Below are 14,696 nucleotides of genomic sequence, written 5' to 3' on the forward strand. Positions count from 1 at the left end.
TCACTTCAAATTCTGTTGATACTTAAGTGTTTTATGACACTATACTTCTGCTTCACCAGGATTCAGGAGCCAGTTGTTTACTTTTTGCTCCATTTTACATCTTAAGTCACTTTTCTGATTCAGGTGAATTATGCAAAATATCATCAACAGTTTTCATTGGAAGAATAAGAAAGTCCCACAGGTTCATTTGGTCTGATACCTTCTCAGATTCAGGTCAATCAGGACAAATATAACCAACAAATACATAAAACACTGAGATGAGATCTGACGATTAGTAAATTATCACGTTTTAAGCATCAGTTTAAGAAATGACTACTTCTTTTGTCCGACGTTTTATTTTGTTAACACCGGAAGCAGCCGGGTTGATTCCGGCTAGCTTAACACTGGTGTGGAAAAGATGGCTGCTTCGGCGGCAACGGCGAGTTCTTCCCCGGGTTTGTGTCCGAATTACGCCGTAATCTGCTCCTTCCTCGACCGGTACGGAGCCTTGCTGGACCTGCCGGAGCTCACCTTCCCGCAGCTGGAGCGATGTCTGCAGGACACCGCCGCAGGTACCGCGCTCCGCCTCCCGCACACTTCACCGCCGCTCGTACGATAATGGTACCGTGCTAGCGGGCTAGCAGCTAGGTTAGCTAGCCGTGTGTTATTGTGTGGCTCTCTAACCTTCTCCTCCTCTCCGCCGTGGCCCCGCCGCGTCCCCCCGCCGCGGCTCCGCGTGGGAAACACACGCGTGGCTCGTGCGTCGATGATCCGGAGGCGAAGCCGCCGAGCGAGTCGAGCCTTTCTGTCACTTTCCAGCTTTTGGACCGGGCTCGTTTTCTCCTCAGCTCCTTTTATCCGGAGCTCGTCACAACACAGGAGGAGGATGTGCGCGCACAACGGTGCGTGAGCGGCGGGGAGGGGGGAGGAGGCGTCGAAACCCCGCAACGCGTCGTGGGTCGCGTGGCCGGTTGCGTGGATTTGCGGGACGGGCGTGAAACCGCACTTTATTTACACTTAAAACATTTTGTCGTGGAGTGGTTCGCTCAGTGTGTGAAGTTACCCGCCACCAACAGCACGTCCGGTCCGAGCTTTCAAAACAAAACCCCCATACCCCCCTCAAACACCAGTATATCTGTCGATGATCCTCGTGAATCTCTTTGTTGTGTGTTTCATCAGCTTCTCAACACGTTGTCTGGAAGTTTCACACGTTTTCTGAAGTGTAACCGACACTAATGAAGCTTTTTAATTATCCTAAGAATCAGTGGACTTCCGTTTGCGCCGCTGATTGTGTCGGACTTGACTATTTCTCTAATTAAGTTGCGTTGATTTGCGCAGGCGTCGATTGTCCCGCAGCTCATCTCACCGCACTTTGTCATCACTTCACACCGAATCTGATACCGGAGTGAAACAGGTTTCACGAAGGTCAAACTCTTTAACTTCACAAAACTGTTTTCTGTGGCGTGGACAGAGAAACGTGGTTTTATTTTGAAACTGTTTTCCCGCAGATGAACAGAACTTTAATTTTGTGGTTTCACGCGCTCCTTCGTCTTTTAATAGAAAACTGTGAAACCTAGTTTCAGGGTGTCGATGAGGAAAAACCTGCAAACTTGTCCTTGTTGTTTTTTCTCCACTGATGTGAAAAGTCTCGTTGATCTCATCCAGGTTTGATTCATCTTTGACAGATCTTGTGGTTTTTGTGGTGAAGATGTGAAGATGTGTTTGTTCTGCATGGAGAGAAGCTTCAGCAGTGTCCTCTGTGTGTGTGTGTGTGTGTGTGTGTGTGTGTGTGTGTTGAATTACACAAACATCTGAATCAGTTTTTACGCTCTGCTTCATAACATAATCCAGATTTCAGGTCTGGAGCTCGATCCTGTTCGGACGTGTTCTGGATGGGAGAATGTTTGAAATACTTTTAAATCTGGTGTCTTCATTAGAACGTCTGACTCACTCAAAGCTCTCTGCCACGTTGGGTCGTGTGATCACATACGAGAGAGGGTTCGTCCAAAGTGAAGGTTCGATTCTCCATCAAGACGCGACCGCTCGTTATGACGTCACTGAAAGTTCACGCTCACGTCACCTGACCCGAGTGTGACGCAGCTCCGGACATGAGACTGAAACAAGTGAATTGGATTGTTGTTAATGATACAAGACGTTTACGTGCACGTTAGTCGTCCGCTTTAGTTCGGATCTCGTTTGTGAGTCGTTCTAAGAACTAAATAAGATCTGGTTTCACCTGATGCTCACACCGTCACTCTGCTTCACACCGGAAACCTTTTTTAACCTGTTGTCCGATGGGTTTGAGATGTTTTTTTTCTATTATTATTATTATTTCTATAAATTCATCCAACTTCACGAATGGACACAAAAACTCTCGCTGTGCTTTTCCTTTTTTTTTATTAAAGCAGAAAATCAACCTGTACATATTCTCAACACAGCCCTGAAGTTTTTCTGTATATATATTATAGTTTTATTCACATTGTGTGTATATATATTATAGTTTTGTTTCAGTTTTAAAATGTAAACACATGAGAATGAAACTGTTGAAGACACTGGAGTGAAAATAGTCACAGCTACAGTTTCAGACGTTACTTTACGGATCTCAGATAAAACTGTTGACAGATGCCAAGTTTAAATCTGAAATTGATTTTAGACACTAAACCTCCTCGTCTGTCAAATGTTTCCTCAGTCCCGAAGCTGCTGGTGGATCTTCACGTGAAGCTGCTGAGGAAGATCGGCAAGTCGGTGTCAGCAGACCGATGGGAGAAATATCTAGTCAAGGTAAACGTCAACTTCCAGTTTGTATATTTATTACACACATTGTGAAAAATACTTCAGACCGTCATGAGACACTCGCTCCGTCGGTTTAAACCCTGCGAACAGTTCCTGTAACACTGAGACGATTTCTGTCTGATGTGTTGAAACAAACGTAGATTCAATCATTTCATTTGTAAAAGCGAAGTTAAATTCCCTTATTTTCCTGCAGGTTTGTCAAGAGTTCAACTCAACATGGGCGTGGGAACTGGAGGAGAAAGGATACAAGGAGATGTCGTTGGAGAGCAAGACGGGAATACTTAAAGTGAGCACACTGTTTAGTTGTTGTTCTTAAACAGCAGCAGGTTCTGGTTTATTCACTCACTACAATTACTGCTTATTTTTTTATTGCAGCTCCAAAGAGAAAAGTTTTGGAAAGAGTTCATTAAGTGAAGTTTGGACCCCAAAAAGTTTCTTTTTCATAATATGATCCACAAAAAATAGTTTTTGTCCGATACAATCTCACCTCCTTAAATAAAAAGAGTGATTCTGTGATTACTTGTATAAGTGGAAATAATAAGATTAATTGTTTTTCTGCACTAACACCTTCTCAGGATCTAATCTTGAAGCACCTCTGCCTCTTTGCTTCGAAGCTGCTCTGAATCCTAGAGCTATAGAATCAATATTTACCCGCAGAGCTCAAAAAAAAGAATGATGTCATGTACGTCCTGTGATAACTGTTGTTATTCATCATTCTGTGTCTTTCTTCTCTCTCCAGTATTTGTGTGAGTGTCAGTTTGATGAAAATGTCAAGTTCAAAACCGCCATCAACGAGGAGGACCCAGATAAAATGCGGCTGCAGCCGATCGGCCGAGACAAAGACGGTCAGATGTACTGGTTTCAGCTGGACCAAGACGACAACGTGCGTGTTTATATTGAGGAGCAGGACGACTTGGACGGGTCCTCGTGGAAGTGCATCGTCAGGTAAACAAGCAAAAGTTATTTTAATTGGAAAAATATGCTGCAGGAAGCACGAAATGAAATCGAAATGCTAATGCAGCATCGAGTGTCTGTATGAACCAGCTGCAGTTATTCACTGTGAAAACGAACCTTTACTTTTCTCCCTGCAGAGAAAGAAATGACTTGGCCGAGGTTGTGGCTCTGCTGAAGACGCAGATCGACCCCGAGCTGTTGAAAAGGGACGCGTTAAAAAAGGAAAACCAACCAGACGGTGACAAAGAAGGTAAAGGTTTGATGTTTAAACCGTCTTTATATTCCAAAGCATGTCGGTGGTTTTCGTCGACTTGTCAACTCGCTCGCTGTGAATTCTCCGGGCGTTTTCCTGCTTCATCTTCACATTCGCTCACTCAGACGTTTTTCAGACATGTGACATGTGGGCTGGAAGAAAAAGTTACAGAAAATATCAAGAGCAACCGACTCAAACATTTCCGTGCAGCACCTCTGGAACATTTCAGGGAATAATATCCGGACTTCAGTGCATGTCTGAAAGCAGCTTCAGAGTTTATGAACTAAGAAATGAAAATAAAGCAAGCAGGTGATCTCCCTGAACATCTCATCTGATCATTTCCCTTTTATATTCCAGGTGAAGTTAAAAAGACTGACAGTAGTTCAGATGAAGACAACAAAGACTCCAACAAAGCTGCACGCCCGGCCTCACCAAAGACGGAGAACAATGAGAAAGAAACACAGAAAGAAAACTTGAAGTCAGAAGCTTCTGAGGTCAAATCTCTCAATGGCACCATCGAAAGCAAAGGTGAAGCAGAACTTCTTTCAGAAAACATTGGTACAAAAGCCCAGAGCATCAAAGAAGAGCCGATGGAGGTGACGGACGCTAAAACAGCGCCGAGTGAACCGGCCTCTGTAACGTCATGTTTATCAGTGAAGGCAGAAAAGGGCGAGGAGGTGAAGAGGAACGGCGCAGAGGAGATTCAACTGAAGAACGACCAGCAGGCCAAAATCCCCCTGAAGAAGAGAGGAATGAAGTTCTGTGAAGACTTTGATAAAAACAGCTGCAACACGGTGCAAACGCCGTCTGTGCACCAGGTGCGAGACGCTCCTAAAGGCGACGCTGCTGCTGAACAGACAACGAAAACACAGAGTGTAAACGAGCACGTTAACGGTGAAATCAAACCAGAGTCAGAGAAGGATCTCCAGAGTCTGAGCGAGGCTCTAAAAGATGTCGCAGCCGACAAAGAACAGATGACGGAACCTTCCGTGGGTAAATCGGTAAAAGCGAGAGAAAACGACTCCACGTCCACAGAGAAGGAGGAGAAAGATAAAAACGATGAAGCTGGCAGTGCAAAGGTTACGGAGGAGGTCGTATTGCACCAAGAAAACTCGGATAAGAAAAATCTGGAAAAGGAAAGTGACGCCTTAACGGAAAAGAAAGAAGTGCACGAGTCTCCTCCTCCTCCTCCACCTCCACCAAATGAATCACCACCTTTACCTAAAGATGTAAATAATGCAGCGGAGGAGTCGTCTAATCACAAAGAGTGTGAGAAAACGAAAGAGAGCACAGCCGATGCAGAAGAGTCTTCTGCTCCAGACGAGACGGCGTCATTAAAGGAAACTGATAAAACATTAACAACCGATGAGTCAGAGAAACTAAATCTAAATCATGAAGCCGCGTCCAAAGACCCAGAATCAAAAGATTCAAAGGAGAAACCATCCTGTGCAGAAGCATCAGAGTCGAGTCCGACTGACGAAACAGAGACATCAAACAGAACAGAAAACGTGAAGCCGACAGTGAGCGATAAAGATGCTGAAGAATCCACAACATCTGAGACCAACACAGAGAAATCCGACAAAGAGACGTCAGGAGTCATCAAAACAACAGAGACGCAGTCGACCGACAAAGATCCTCCAAAGAAACCTGACGATTCTGAAACCACAGCGTCCATCATTAAAAAGACAGAAACGGTAAAAGACGGTGACGACGCAGAAGCTCAAGAAGTCACACAAACTTCTACTGTCATTAAAACATCAGAGGAAACGCCCGACGTCAAGGAGAGCGCAGAGTCCTCCGTTATCAAAACGGTTGAGAAATCAGAATCATGCAAACCGGCCGAGAAGCAGCCGAGTGCAACAGACGCTGAGACGACTCCAGAGGAAACCAGCGCAGCCTCGGAAAAGCTCGACGAGACAGAGAAGCTGCAGGACACAAAGAAAACTGTCAACTGTGAAGACAATACGATCCATGATGTTACCAAGATAAGCGACTCCACGTCAGAGCCCATGGAGGTCGAGGCAGCGGCCGTTAAACGGGATCTGACAAGTCCACAAGAGGATGACGAGACTAAGACGAACTCTGTTGAACATAAAACAAAAGTGGGAACGTCTGAAGGAAAAGATAAACCGTCCAGTCCTGTCGAGACGACGGACGTCTCCGCAGAAACGGATGAAAAGCTCAACAAAGACGAAAAAGAGTCTGAAGAACCGTCGAAACCAATAGAGACAGAGCAGCCGTCACCGGAAACTAAATCTGGTTCTGACAAGGGTGGTGGAAAAGACACAGACGGTGAAAAGATCACAAACGACACAGAGAAAAACCTCAGTCAAGACAAAGACAGTAAAGAGGATTCTACGATAGACGAACCTTCAAAACTCGATCAAGTAAAGGAGAAGAAACAGGCGCATAAAGAAAAGGAAAAATCAGCCAAACTGGAGAAATCTGAAAGCAAAGAAGCTGAAGCCGAATCCTCGACTGGATCTGAAAAGCCGGCTCATCCAAGAAAAGAACCGTCAACCGATAAACCCACAGACGAGGAAAGTAAAAGCAAAAGTGAAGAGGAGGATTCAAACACAAAGAAGGAGGTGGCGAACGGCAGTGAGGCTCCAGCTGACGTCCGGGAGGCGGCTGTTCGCCGGAAACGCAAGCGTCCGGCCCATCGAAGGAAAGCTGAACTGAAGAGAGAGGAGACGCAAGGGGACTCGGAGTCCGACACCAACACGGGGAGATCTCTCCGGAGATCGCCGAGGATCTCCAGACCGACGGCGAAGGCGGTGGAGAGCCACGACAGGAAGATCGAGAAATCGCAGGCTGCTCAGCCAGCAGAGAAAGAAGAGGACGACACGGCGGAGAAAGAGAAAGACCAGGGTGAGGAAGAGGAAGAGGTGGTGAAGGTCGTCCAGAAGAAACCGAGAGAGAAGAAGGTCGATCAGGAGGGTCAGCCCAAACCAAAGGTAAGACTTCCACCAGGTGGCGATATTCACCACAGCTCAACCCATATGGATTTTTTGGGGCTGATACCGAAATAAAACATTTCAGAAAGATCTGCAGTGATTCACAAGATTATTAAACTTTTACAAATCACCGTGTTTGTTTTGAAGGGGAGAAAGAGACGGAAGGTTCGGTGGTCGAACACTCGAACGCGCCGCAAAAAGAAAAGCTCCGAAGACGAGGACGAAAACAGCGGCGAGGAATCCAGCGAGGACGACAGCGAGGAGGAGGACGACAGCGACGAAGACTACAAGGTGGAGCGGAGCAAAAGGAGGCGGAACCGAAACCGAGAAAGACGGAGCTCGGACTCCTCGACGTCCTCGGACGACGACCTGCCTCCGAACGACGACCCCTGCAAACACTGTGGTCTTCCAAATCACCCGGAGCTGGTTGGTACCCACAGGATCTCCAGTGGTTCGATTCATTAGCAGCTTTCAGAGAGAAGTTAGAGAAAGAAGAAACGGTGTAAAGTTGTAAAATCAAGAGAAAGTGGACGAAGACAAATGTTTTAAAGTCTAATAACTTTGTAATAACCTGAGATTTGCTGATGACACCTGTTCATATCTGCTCTGTAGATCTTGTTGTGTGATTCGTGCGACAGCGGCTACCACACCGCGTGTCTCAGGCCTCCCCTCATGATCATCCCCGACGGAGAATGGTTCTGTCCACCCTGTCAACATGTACGTACCGGTCGAGGCTCTGAGCTCAGCCAATCAAACTTAAACCAAATGGAAACACGGCTTTGACGTTGTAATCTTTATCCCCCCGTGTAGAAGCTGCTCTGTGAGAAACTGGAAGAACAGCTTCAAAACCTGGACGCTTCCTTGAAGAAGAAGGAACGAGCTGAGAGACGGTGAGACGTCAGGGTTTTTATCTGTCGATCAAAAATTAGTTCACAAGGATTCCCAACTGCTCCAAAATCCAACCTGTTCATAAAATGTTTAGTTCTTGTTTGTCGTGTCTTGAAATCTCAACTTAAAGTTAAATCTTATATTTAAAGAAGTTGAAAGATAAATCTGATGTCACCAGACGACTAAAGTTGGAATTACTTTTCTTTTTTTTCCGTCTTTCTCTCAAAGTAAAAATAAATATTCAAATTATTTTAAAAGCAGATTCTAAAACGTTTGCAAGGTCCGGTTAGAATATATTTATTATATTCTAATGAGAATGAATCACTCAGTGTTTTTCGTGTGTCTCCCTCAGGAAGGAGCGTCTTATTTATGTTGGAATCAGTGTCGAAAACATCATCGCGCCCTCAGTAAGTACAGAGTTTACACAGTCAAATATTTCACCTGTTGGCGTTTGAATCATTAAAACACCCGGTGTCGCTCCCGCAGGTGGAGGTGGAGGAGGAAAAACCAGAGATCGTAATCAAAGAGAAGAAAGAAGTGAAGAGGAGTAAGAGCTGGGGACGAAGGTCAACGAGGACAAAGAAAAATATCAGCTACAGGTTTGTGCTCTGACTGAGACATGAGGGACGTCAGTTGTTCCGTTTTTGTTTTGTTTGGATTTTAACGCTCAGCTGAGATTTTATTGGTTCTTGTGTATTTCAGAGACACGGGAAGAAGAAATTGTTGGAAATGTAAAATTAGGATCAAATTCAATAAGTTATAAATACGTGTGTTCTTCTAACTTGAGACACTGAAGCGTTGAGGAGAAAGTGTTTGATCCTTAACACTGACACATCAGTTCCTCCTGCAGGGGGAGTCTGTGTCCTGTCTGCTCCTTGTTTAACTAGTGATGTTTTCTTTTCACTCGGAGTAAATCAGCTGTTGGTTCAGTCAGTATCTAATAGTGAGTTTGATATCCGGGAACAATGTGATCAAATGTGATTCACGTGTGCTAATGTTCATTTTGCAGATTTGATGAATTTGACGAGGCGATCGAGGAGGCAATCGAGGAAGACATCAAAGAGGCCGAGGGTGGAGGTAGGAAGACTTAAATGATTTAAAATCTACAATGAAACCACATGTACGTTCAGATCTAACGTTCAGATTTAAGTTTGGATCTGCACCCATCACTCATATCAGTCCCCTAAACATGTCTTTCATCTGAGAGATCAAGGACATTGTCAAATAACTTCCTGTCTCACGATGTAGAGAACCCAGAAAAATGTTTCTGCCACGTTTCATGAAAGTTGGGTTCAGTCGTTTTTTTTGCGTAATCCTGCTGACTAACTAGTTGAGTGTTCCATGTACTGAATCTTGATTTCTGCTCCAACCTGCGGACCTTTGCTGCTCGTTAAGGTGTTGATGACGGGTGTCGGTTGTCTGCAGGAGCCGGTCGGGGTAAAGACATGGCCAACATCACAGGAGGCCACAGAGGAAAGGATATGTCCGTCATCCTTCAAGCGGATGAGGAGAATAAGGAGAACGGCCGCCCGCCACGAATCAGCTCCGCTCAGCGCAAGAAAAAACGCCGGCGACTCAATGACCTGGACAGTGACAGCACCGTGGACGAGGAGGAGAGCGAGGAAGAGTTTCGCCTCAGTGAAAGGTACGAAACCGTGCTCGCGCCGCAGCTTGACCTCAAACGAGTTTTTCCTGTTTTCTGAACATGTTTGTTTTTCTGTGGATGCAGCTCAGAAGAAGAATTCGTCGTCTCGGAGAACGAGTCGGAGGCAGAGCTGGAGGCGGACTCCAACAACAGCGACTTTGGCAGCAACGGCAGCGGGAGGCGTCACACTTCTTCGCGGAGCAGGAAGCCACTGAAACGACGACGGAGCTCCCGAAAGCGGCGGAGACCGAGAGGGTACTCAGACGATGAAGAGGAAGAGACGGATGAGGACGAGGAAGATGAAATGGGTAGATGGTTATATTTTACAGTGATTCTATCTGGAGAGGGGCTGTCTCTTTACATTTGTCACTCATTATTTTTGCTCTGTGTGTTTTTGTCCAGCGACTGAAGGCTCCAGTGAGTTCAGCGACAGTGATCTTGATATGAGTCGACGGCGGTCTCGGCGGAGTCAGAAGAAGCAGGTGAACTACTGTGAGACGTCGGAGTCCGAGGGCTCTCAGGCCGGACCCAAGCGGGCGAAAATAAAACCCAGACATCGCCAGGACAGTTCGGAGAGTGAAGGTCAGTCAGAGACACGCAGGACACTTATAGAACCACGCTGTTCCAGAAGAAGTGATTTTAAAGGTGTTCCTTGTTTTCTGTTTCTAGCGAGTTTCTCCAGAGACTCTGAAGAGGAACCGAGGGATCGGAGGGTGAAGAGAAGAGCCGACTCCTCGGAGGAAGACTCGCGGCAGCGTCGCCGACGTCTTGCACTAAAGCGCAGGAGAGCATCTGAAGACGACTCGTCGGACGACTCATCGGACGACTCGTCGGAGGAGGATCGCCCCGTCCGCAAACGGGTGAACCGCATCGATTCGGACGATGAGGAAGAGGAGGAGAAACCAAAGGAGAATAAAACAGAGGAGGAATCAAAGGGAACAAATCCATCGGACTGCAACGCGGTGGAGTTGCCACCCACCAACGGACAGAGCCCGGCAAAGAACGCCGAGGGCGTCGTCAGCCAACCCGCTGCTCCTGCTCCAGGGCCCCTCCCCCAACTGGAGCCACCCAAAAACATCAGCGCAGCGCCGGCAACTGCCATCGCACCGAACGGCCTGGTTGGCCAGGAGATGGCGGCGCAGGAGGATGACGAAGATGACCTGTTAGGAGTCACAGACCTAGTGGACTACGTCTGCAATAACGAACAATTGTAAAAAAAAACAAAAAATGGTGTACTGTTTCATTTTTTTGTGGTATTGTATTTTTATATTGCTTAACTTTATTATTCCCCCCCCACCAACACGTCCTCGTCCTTTTTACTCGTGTCCCGTGGAGCTTGACTCTCAGAAACCTCCGCCGCAGTAAGAACTGGATCTTTGTCGCCAGTCTGTCCCTGTGGGACTGAACAATAACGAGTAAGGGCAGCGACTCAAGTCTCATTCATGTGGTAACAATCATCTTACCTGCAGACCCCCCCCCCCTCCCCCCAACCACTTCGTCCAGCTCCACTGCCAAACCACTTCCTGTAAGAATGTGTCACTCGTCATTTCTCCCGTCACGTCGTCCTGTTTTCTGTTTTTTATTCCCACGTCCAAGACTTCGACAAATTCAGCTCCGTGACCCAACGACGCGCCGGGAAACCTGGCACTGAAACTGTTCGTGTTAAAAACCGCTGAAGATTTTTCTGATCGACTGAAGTGAAGGAAAATCATTCTGTGAATTATGTGACGTTCTTGGCATCAAACATGAAATGTGGTTTTAGAATTTTACCTCTGCAAGGTTCCACTTTTAAACAATGAGCTTATCAGATGAAGGAGATCGATACCACGCTCATGTCCGTCAGTTTAATGTGAGGCTAGCAGCTGTTAGCTTAGCACACAGACTCGAATTACTTTTGATGCGGTACAAAGAAGGTACTTTTCCACTGGTCGGACCAGAGAGAGGACCGTGCTATGCTAACAGTAGCTAATAGTGCTGCGCTGAGCCCGTGATGTTGTTAAGATGGGGGCAACCGTTTGTTTGGACGGATGCTAACCAGACGTAAATATGAGTTTAAACGTCAAATTTTCACATTTAACGCAACACTGTGACTTTGTGACTTCGAGCAGCAGCGCCCTCTGCAGGCTTCATGTGGTGATTGATCCTGTTGGGCTTGAGGTGGATTCCACGTAGACAGAAAAACAAAGTCTATCGATGTGTTGAGTGAAGATCTGACTAATCTGAAACACAGCTGGTCGGATATTACCCATGATCCCCTGCTTCCTGAACCTGTTCTTGAACACAGGTGATAATCAGACCGAGCGTGTCGGCTCCCGGCCCCCGTCAGTTTCTATTTGTGGTCTGCTGAGCAAACACGATTCTGACTTTCACGTGTAGTTTGTCCTCAGAGACCACTCTCATCAACAAAGACTTCTAATAATGAATTTAACCAGAAACAATCAAAACAAATGAAGTCGTTTCTCATCGTCGGCCTCTGAACGTGAACCATCGGCCTCCTGCTGCTGAACTGTTCAGATGTTAAGACTGAAAAAAAGTGACCGTAGCTCTAACAGAAGTATTTCAGAGAACGTTTGCTCGTTGTGATTCTGCAATTGAATATTTAATTCTGTGTTTTTACCCGTGTTGAAAAATCTCTTAACCTCAGTGATCATCGTGTTTAATCGTGTTTGTCGATTTCTCACAAAAACCAAAGTGAAGAAACGGAAAAAAGCATCGAATCAATTTCTGCAGTTGTGTGCAGAATCATCCGAGCAGCTGTAGCGTGTAGATTAACGGACGTCGGGGGCGCAGCTTCATATTTAACTCTCAGATAAAAGAGTGGTATCAGTTTTCTCATCTTATATCTCCCACAGGAAGTCAATAACCCAAAATGTCAAACTTTTAAATGTGCGAAAAGCTTTTTTAAGACGACATTATTCAGGAAAATGGATAATCGTGTCGTCTGGAGTCGCTGATGTTCAAATGAGTGTGTGTGTGGAAGACGAACACGTTGTTCCCGTATTTTTCTAAGTGTTAAAACGTATATATTCAACCATGAAGGTGTGAATATGAGACCAACCAGTTGACCAGCCTTCAGTTCTCAGCTCCCTCTTGTTTGTTGAATGTTAGAGTAGCTTTTGTATACTGTTAATCATATATAATTATTTTAACTACGTGCGCTGACTTCAGTGTTGAGCTCCCGGTTTGTTTGTGTAAAACAGAATCTGACTGTCATCCCTCCAGATCCTCAGATCTAGTCTAGTTTCCTCTTATAACATCCATGTTAACTTTTGTGATTATTATTTTTTTAACGATGTATTTTTTGTATATCTTAACATTTATATGTTGTCGTCTCTGTCTGAAATGTAAAGTGTCTTATTCCCGTTGTACATTGTTCATAGAAGGTTCAGAAACCTGCAGACGGCTGGTTTTCATGAACTAAAATAACACTCAGCTCCAAAACAACCCTCTTTATTTTCATTTTTCAGTTTCACTCCCCCCGGGAATCTTCCTATGTACAAAATAAGTTTCTATCCAAATCTTCTATTTTCATAATCTTGAGTTGTCGTTTGGTTCAGGTTGCGATGACCGGCCAACCTCAACCCTCCAAGATTGTGAAAAATTAAAAACGCGTTAATGGAATAATTCGTTTTTTCGAAGCTTTGGGACGCAGCAGCGTGTGGACGCAGCGGAAATGTGACAGAAAAGAGAAACACGCCAATGATTCACTGACCTCTGCTGGAACCAGTCTGTGTGTATATCTGTAGTTTTTTGCTGTAATATATTTAGAGGCATCTTTTTAAAATCCTTGGGGGGGAAATATATCAGGCAATTCTATTGGGATTGCATGAGTTTCTAATAGTTTTCTTTTGTAGGGAACTTATATTGGCACAACTCTGCTTTTTTCTTTTTTGTAACAAAACCAGAAAACTTCGGCATGTTTTAAAAGATGTCTGTCACCCCCCCCCCCCCGACCGTGTTGCATTAGCGCTGAAGGCCTCGTGAAGTAGACGACACGTAGCGAAGCATGCACTAAACTAAAAAGGCGTGTCCCAGACGCTCGAGGAGCCCGGGAACTTATCGTAGAAGATAATCGGGGGAGTGGGAATCTGATCCACGAGAGGAAATGTAAAATATTTTGTAAATTAGTCTCAGCATGGTCTTCAGAGGATGAACCACTCTATTTATCACAGCGGTCTGATACCGGCCGCGGCCTCAACGTGACTTCCAAGACGAAACTTCTATACGCGATATTTAGCTCTTTAGATTTTAGTGGGACAGAATATAGCAGCTCTACAGATGAGAAGTGTGTGTTCCGGTGGGCGGAGTCAGAGAGCAGGAATGTGGTCGTCTGTAATTTTAACCCTGTTTATAAGCAGAATGTATTCACACGTATCTGGAGGTTATGAAATAACCCGTAGCACAGGAAGAGGAGGAGCGGAGTGAAATTTAAAGGCTGCGACGGGGTTGAGGGTGGAAGTCGGTTTCAATGACGAGAAGTGTTCACAGAGTTTTCCTATTTACCTCATGACGAGTGTGGGAGGAGAGACGCCCTGTCCACTGTGTACAGACCCCAGTCGACTGGTCGTTGGTGTTTTGTCTGATCGTTTTGTTAACTTTACCGTTATTTCTTATGAATCTGATCTTGTACATTTGTCATAATAAAATGGGTTTGAAGCCTCACGTCATTCTCTGGTCGGACTGTTGGAGCAGAATTCGCTTTAATGTTTAAATTTTATGTTCAAAAAAATTTTGGTAATTTAAGTTCTGTGTATTTGGTCGTGTTTTTGTTTTCTTTTTATTTAGTTCATGGTTCAAGTGAACAAATATCAAACCTCAGTGACATTTCTTAGTAATGAGGGTTTGATAACATTGATAACATCATTTTATTTCCTGTCTATAATTCGACCAATAAACAAATATAGGAACTTTTTTTTTTTATCATAAAGAATAATGAATAGTGATGTTTTGAGCTAAATGTTGAAACTATAACGTTATAAAATACTCACAGTAACAAAGCTATAAATCATTTATATATTTCACACAAGGGTTCAAGGGTCTGAGATGTTTCCCATTGAGATGAATGGGTCAAAGTTCTCAGACTTTCCATACGTATAAAATATTAATTATCGATCAGTTACAGATGCGTCATGATTTCGAAGAGACGGATGTTTGGAGTTAAAGTAGAAAATAAGAGTCGAACTTCAGCAGCTTCTGAATAAAGACAGAAAAGTGAGGAAATGATTTT

General features: G+C 45.0%; 1 protein-coding gene across 2 annotated transcripts; it reads left to right on the forward strand.

Annotated features, from left to right (window-relative positions):
* Positions 1-174: 174 nt before the first annotated feature.
* On the forward strand, positions 175-14,131 carry rsf1b.1 (remodeling and spacing factor 1b, tandem duplicate 1). 2 transcript variants are annotated; one of them, XM_020105112.2, is made up of 16 exons: positions 175-551; positions 2,669-2,760; positions 2,966-3,058; positions 3,512-3,717; positions 3,864-3,976; positions 4,337-6,936; positions 7,084-7,362; positions 7,549-7,653; positions 7,747-7,826; positions 8,177-8,231; positions 8,311-8,423; positions 8,834-8,901; positions 9,220-9,469; positions 9,554-9,777; positions 9,872-10,051; positions 10,139-14,131. In XM_020105112.2, the coding sequence occupies exons 1-16, from the start codon at positions 398-400 to the stop codon at positions 10,681-10,683; spliced, it is 5,157 nt and encodes a 1,718-aa protein (XP_019960671.2). In that variant the 5' UTR covers positions 175-397; the 3' UTR covers positions 10,684-14,131. The 2 variants fall into 2 exon arrangements, with proteins under 2 accessions (XP_019960671.2, XP_019960672.2); XM_020105113.2 differs by having other exon boundaries at positions 9,250-9,469.
* The last annotated feature ends 565 nt before the right edge of the window (positions 14,132-14,696 follow it).

The sequence above is a fragment of the Paralichthys olivaceus genome, chromosome 15, assembly GCF_024713975.1.
Source record: "Paralichthys olivaceus isolate ysfri-2021 chromosome 15, ASM2471397v2, whole genome shotgun sequence".
NCBI classification, from domain to species: Eukaryota; Metazoa; Chordata; class Actinopteri; order Pleuronectiformes; family Paralichthyidae; genus Paralichthys; species Paralichthys olivaceus.

Coding starts and splice junctions, on each gene's coding strand:
- rsf1b.1 (XM_020105112.2), top strand. CDS start 398: ATGGCTGCTTCGGCGGCAACGGCGAGTTCTTCCCCGGGTTTGTGTCCG. Junction 552..2,668: donor TCTGCAGGACACCGCCGCAG/GTACCGCGCTCC, acceptor ATGTTTCCTCAG/TCCCGAAGCTGCTGGTGGAT. Junction 8,424..8,833: donor AAGAAAAATATCAGCTACAG/GTTTGTGCTCTG, acceptor TTCATTTTGCAG/ATTTGATGAATTTGACGAGG.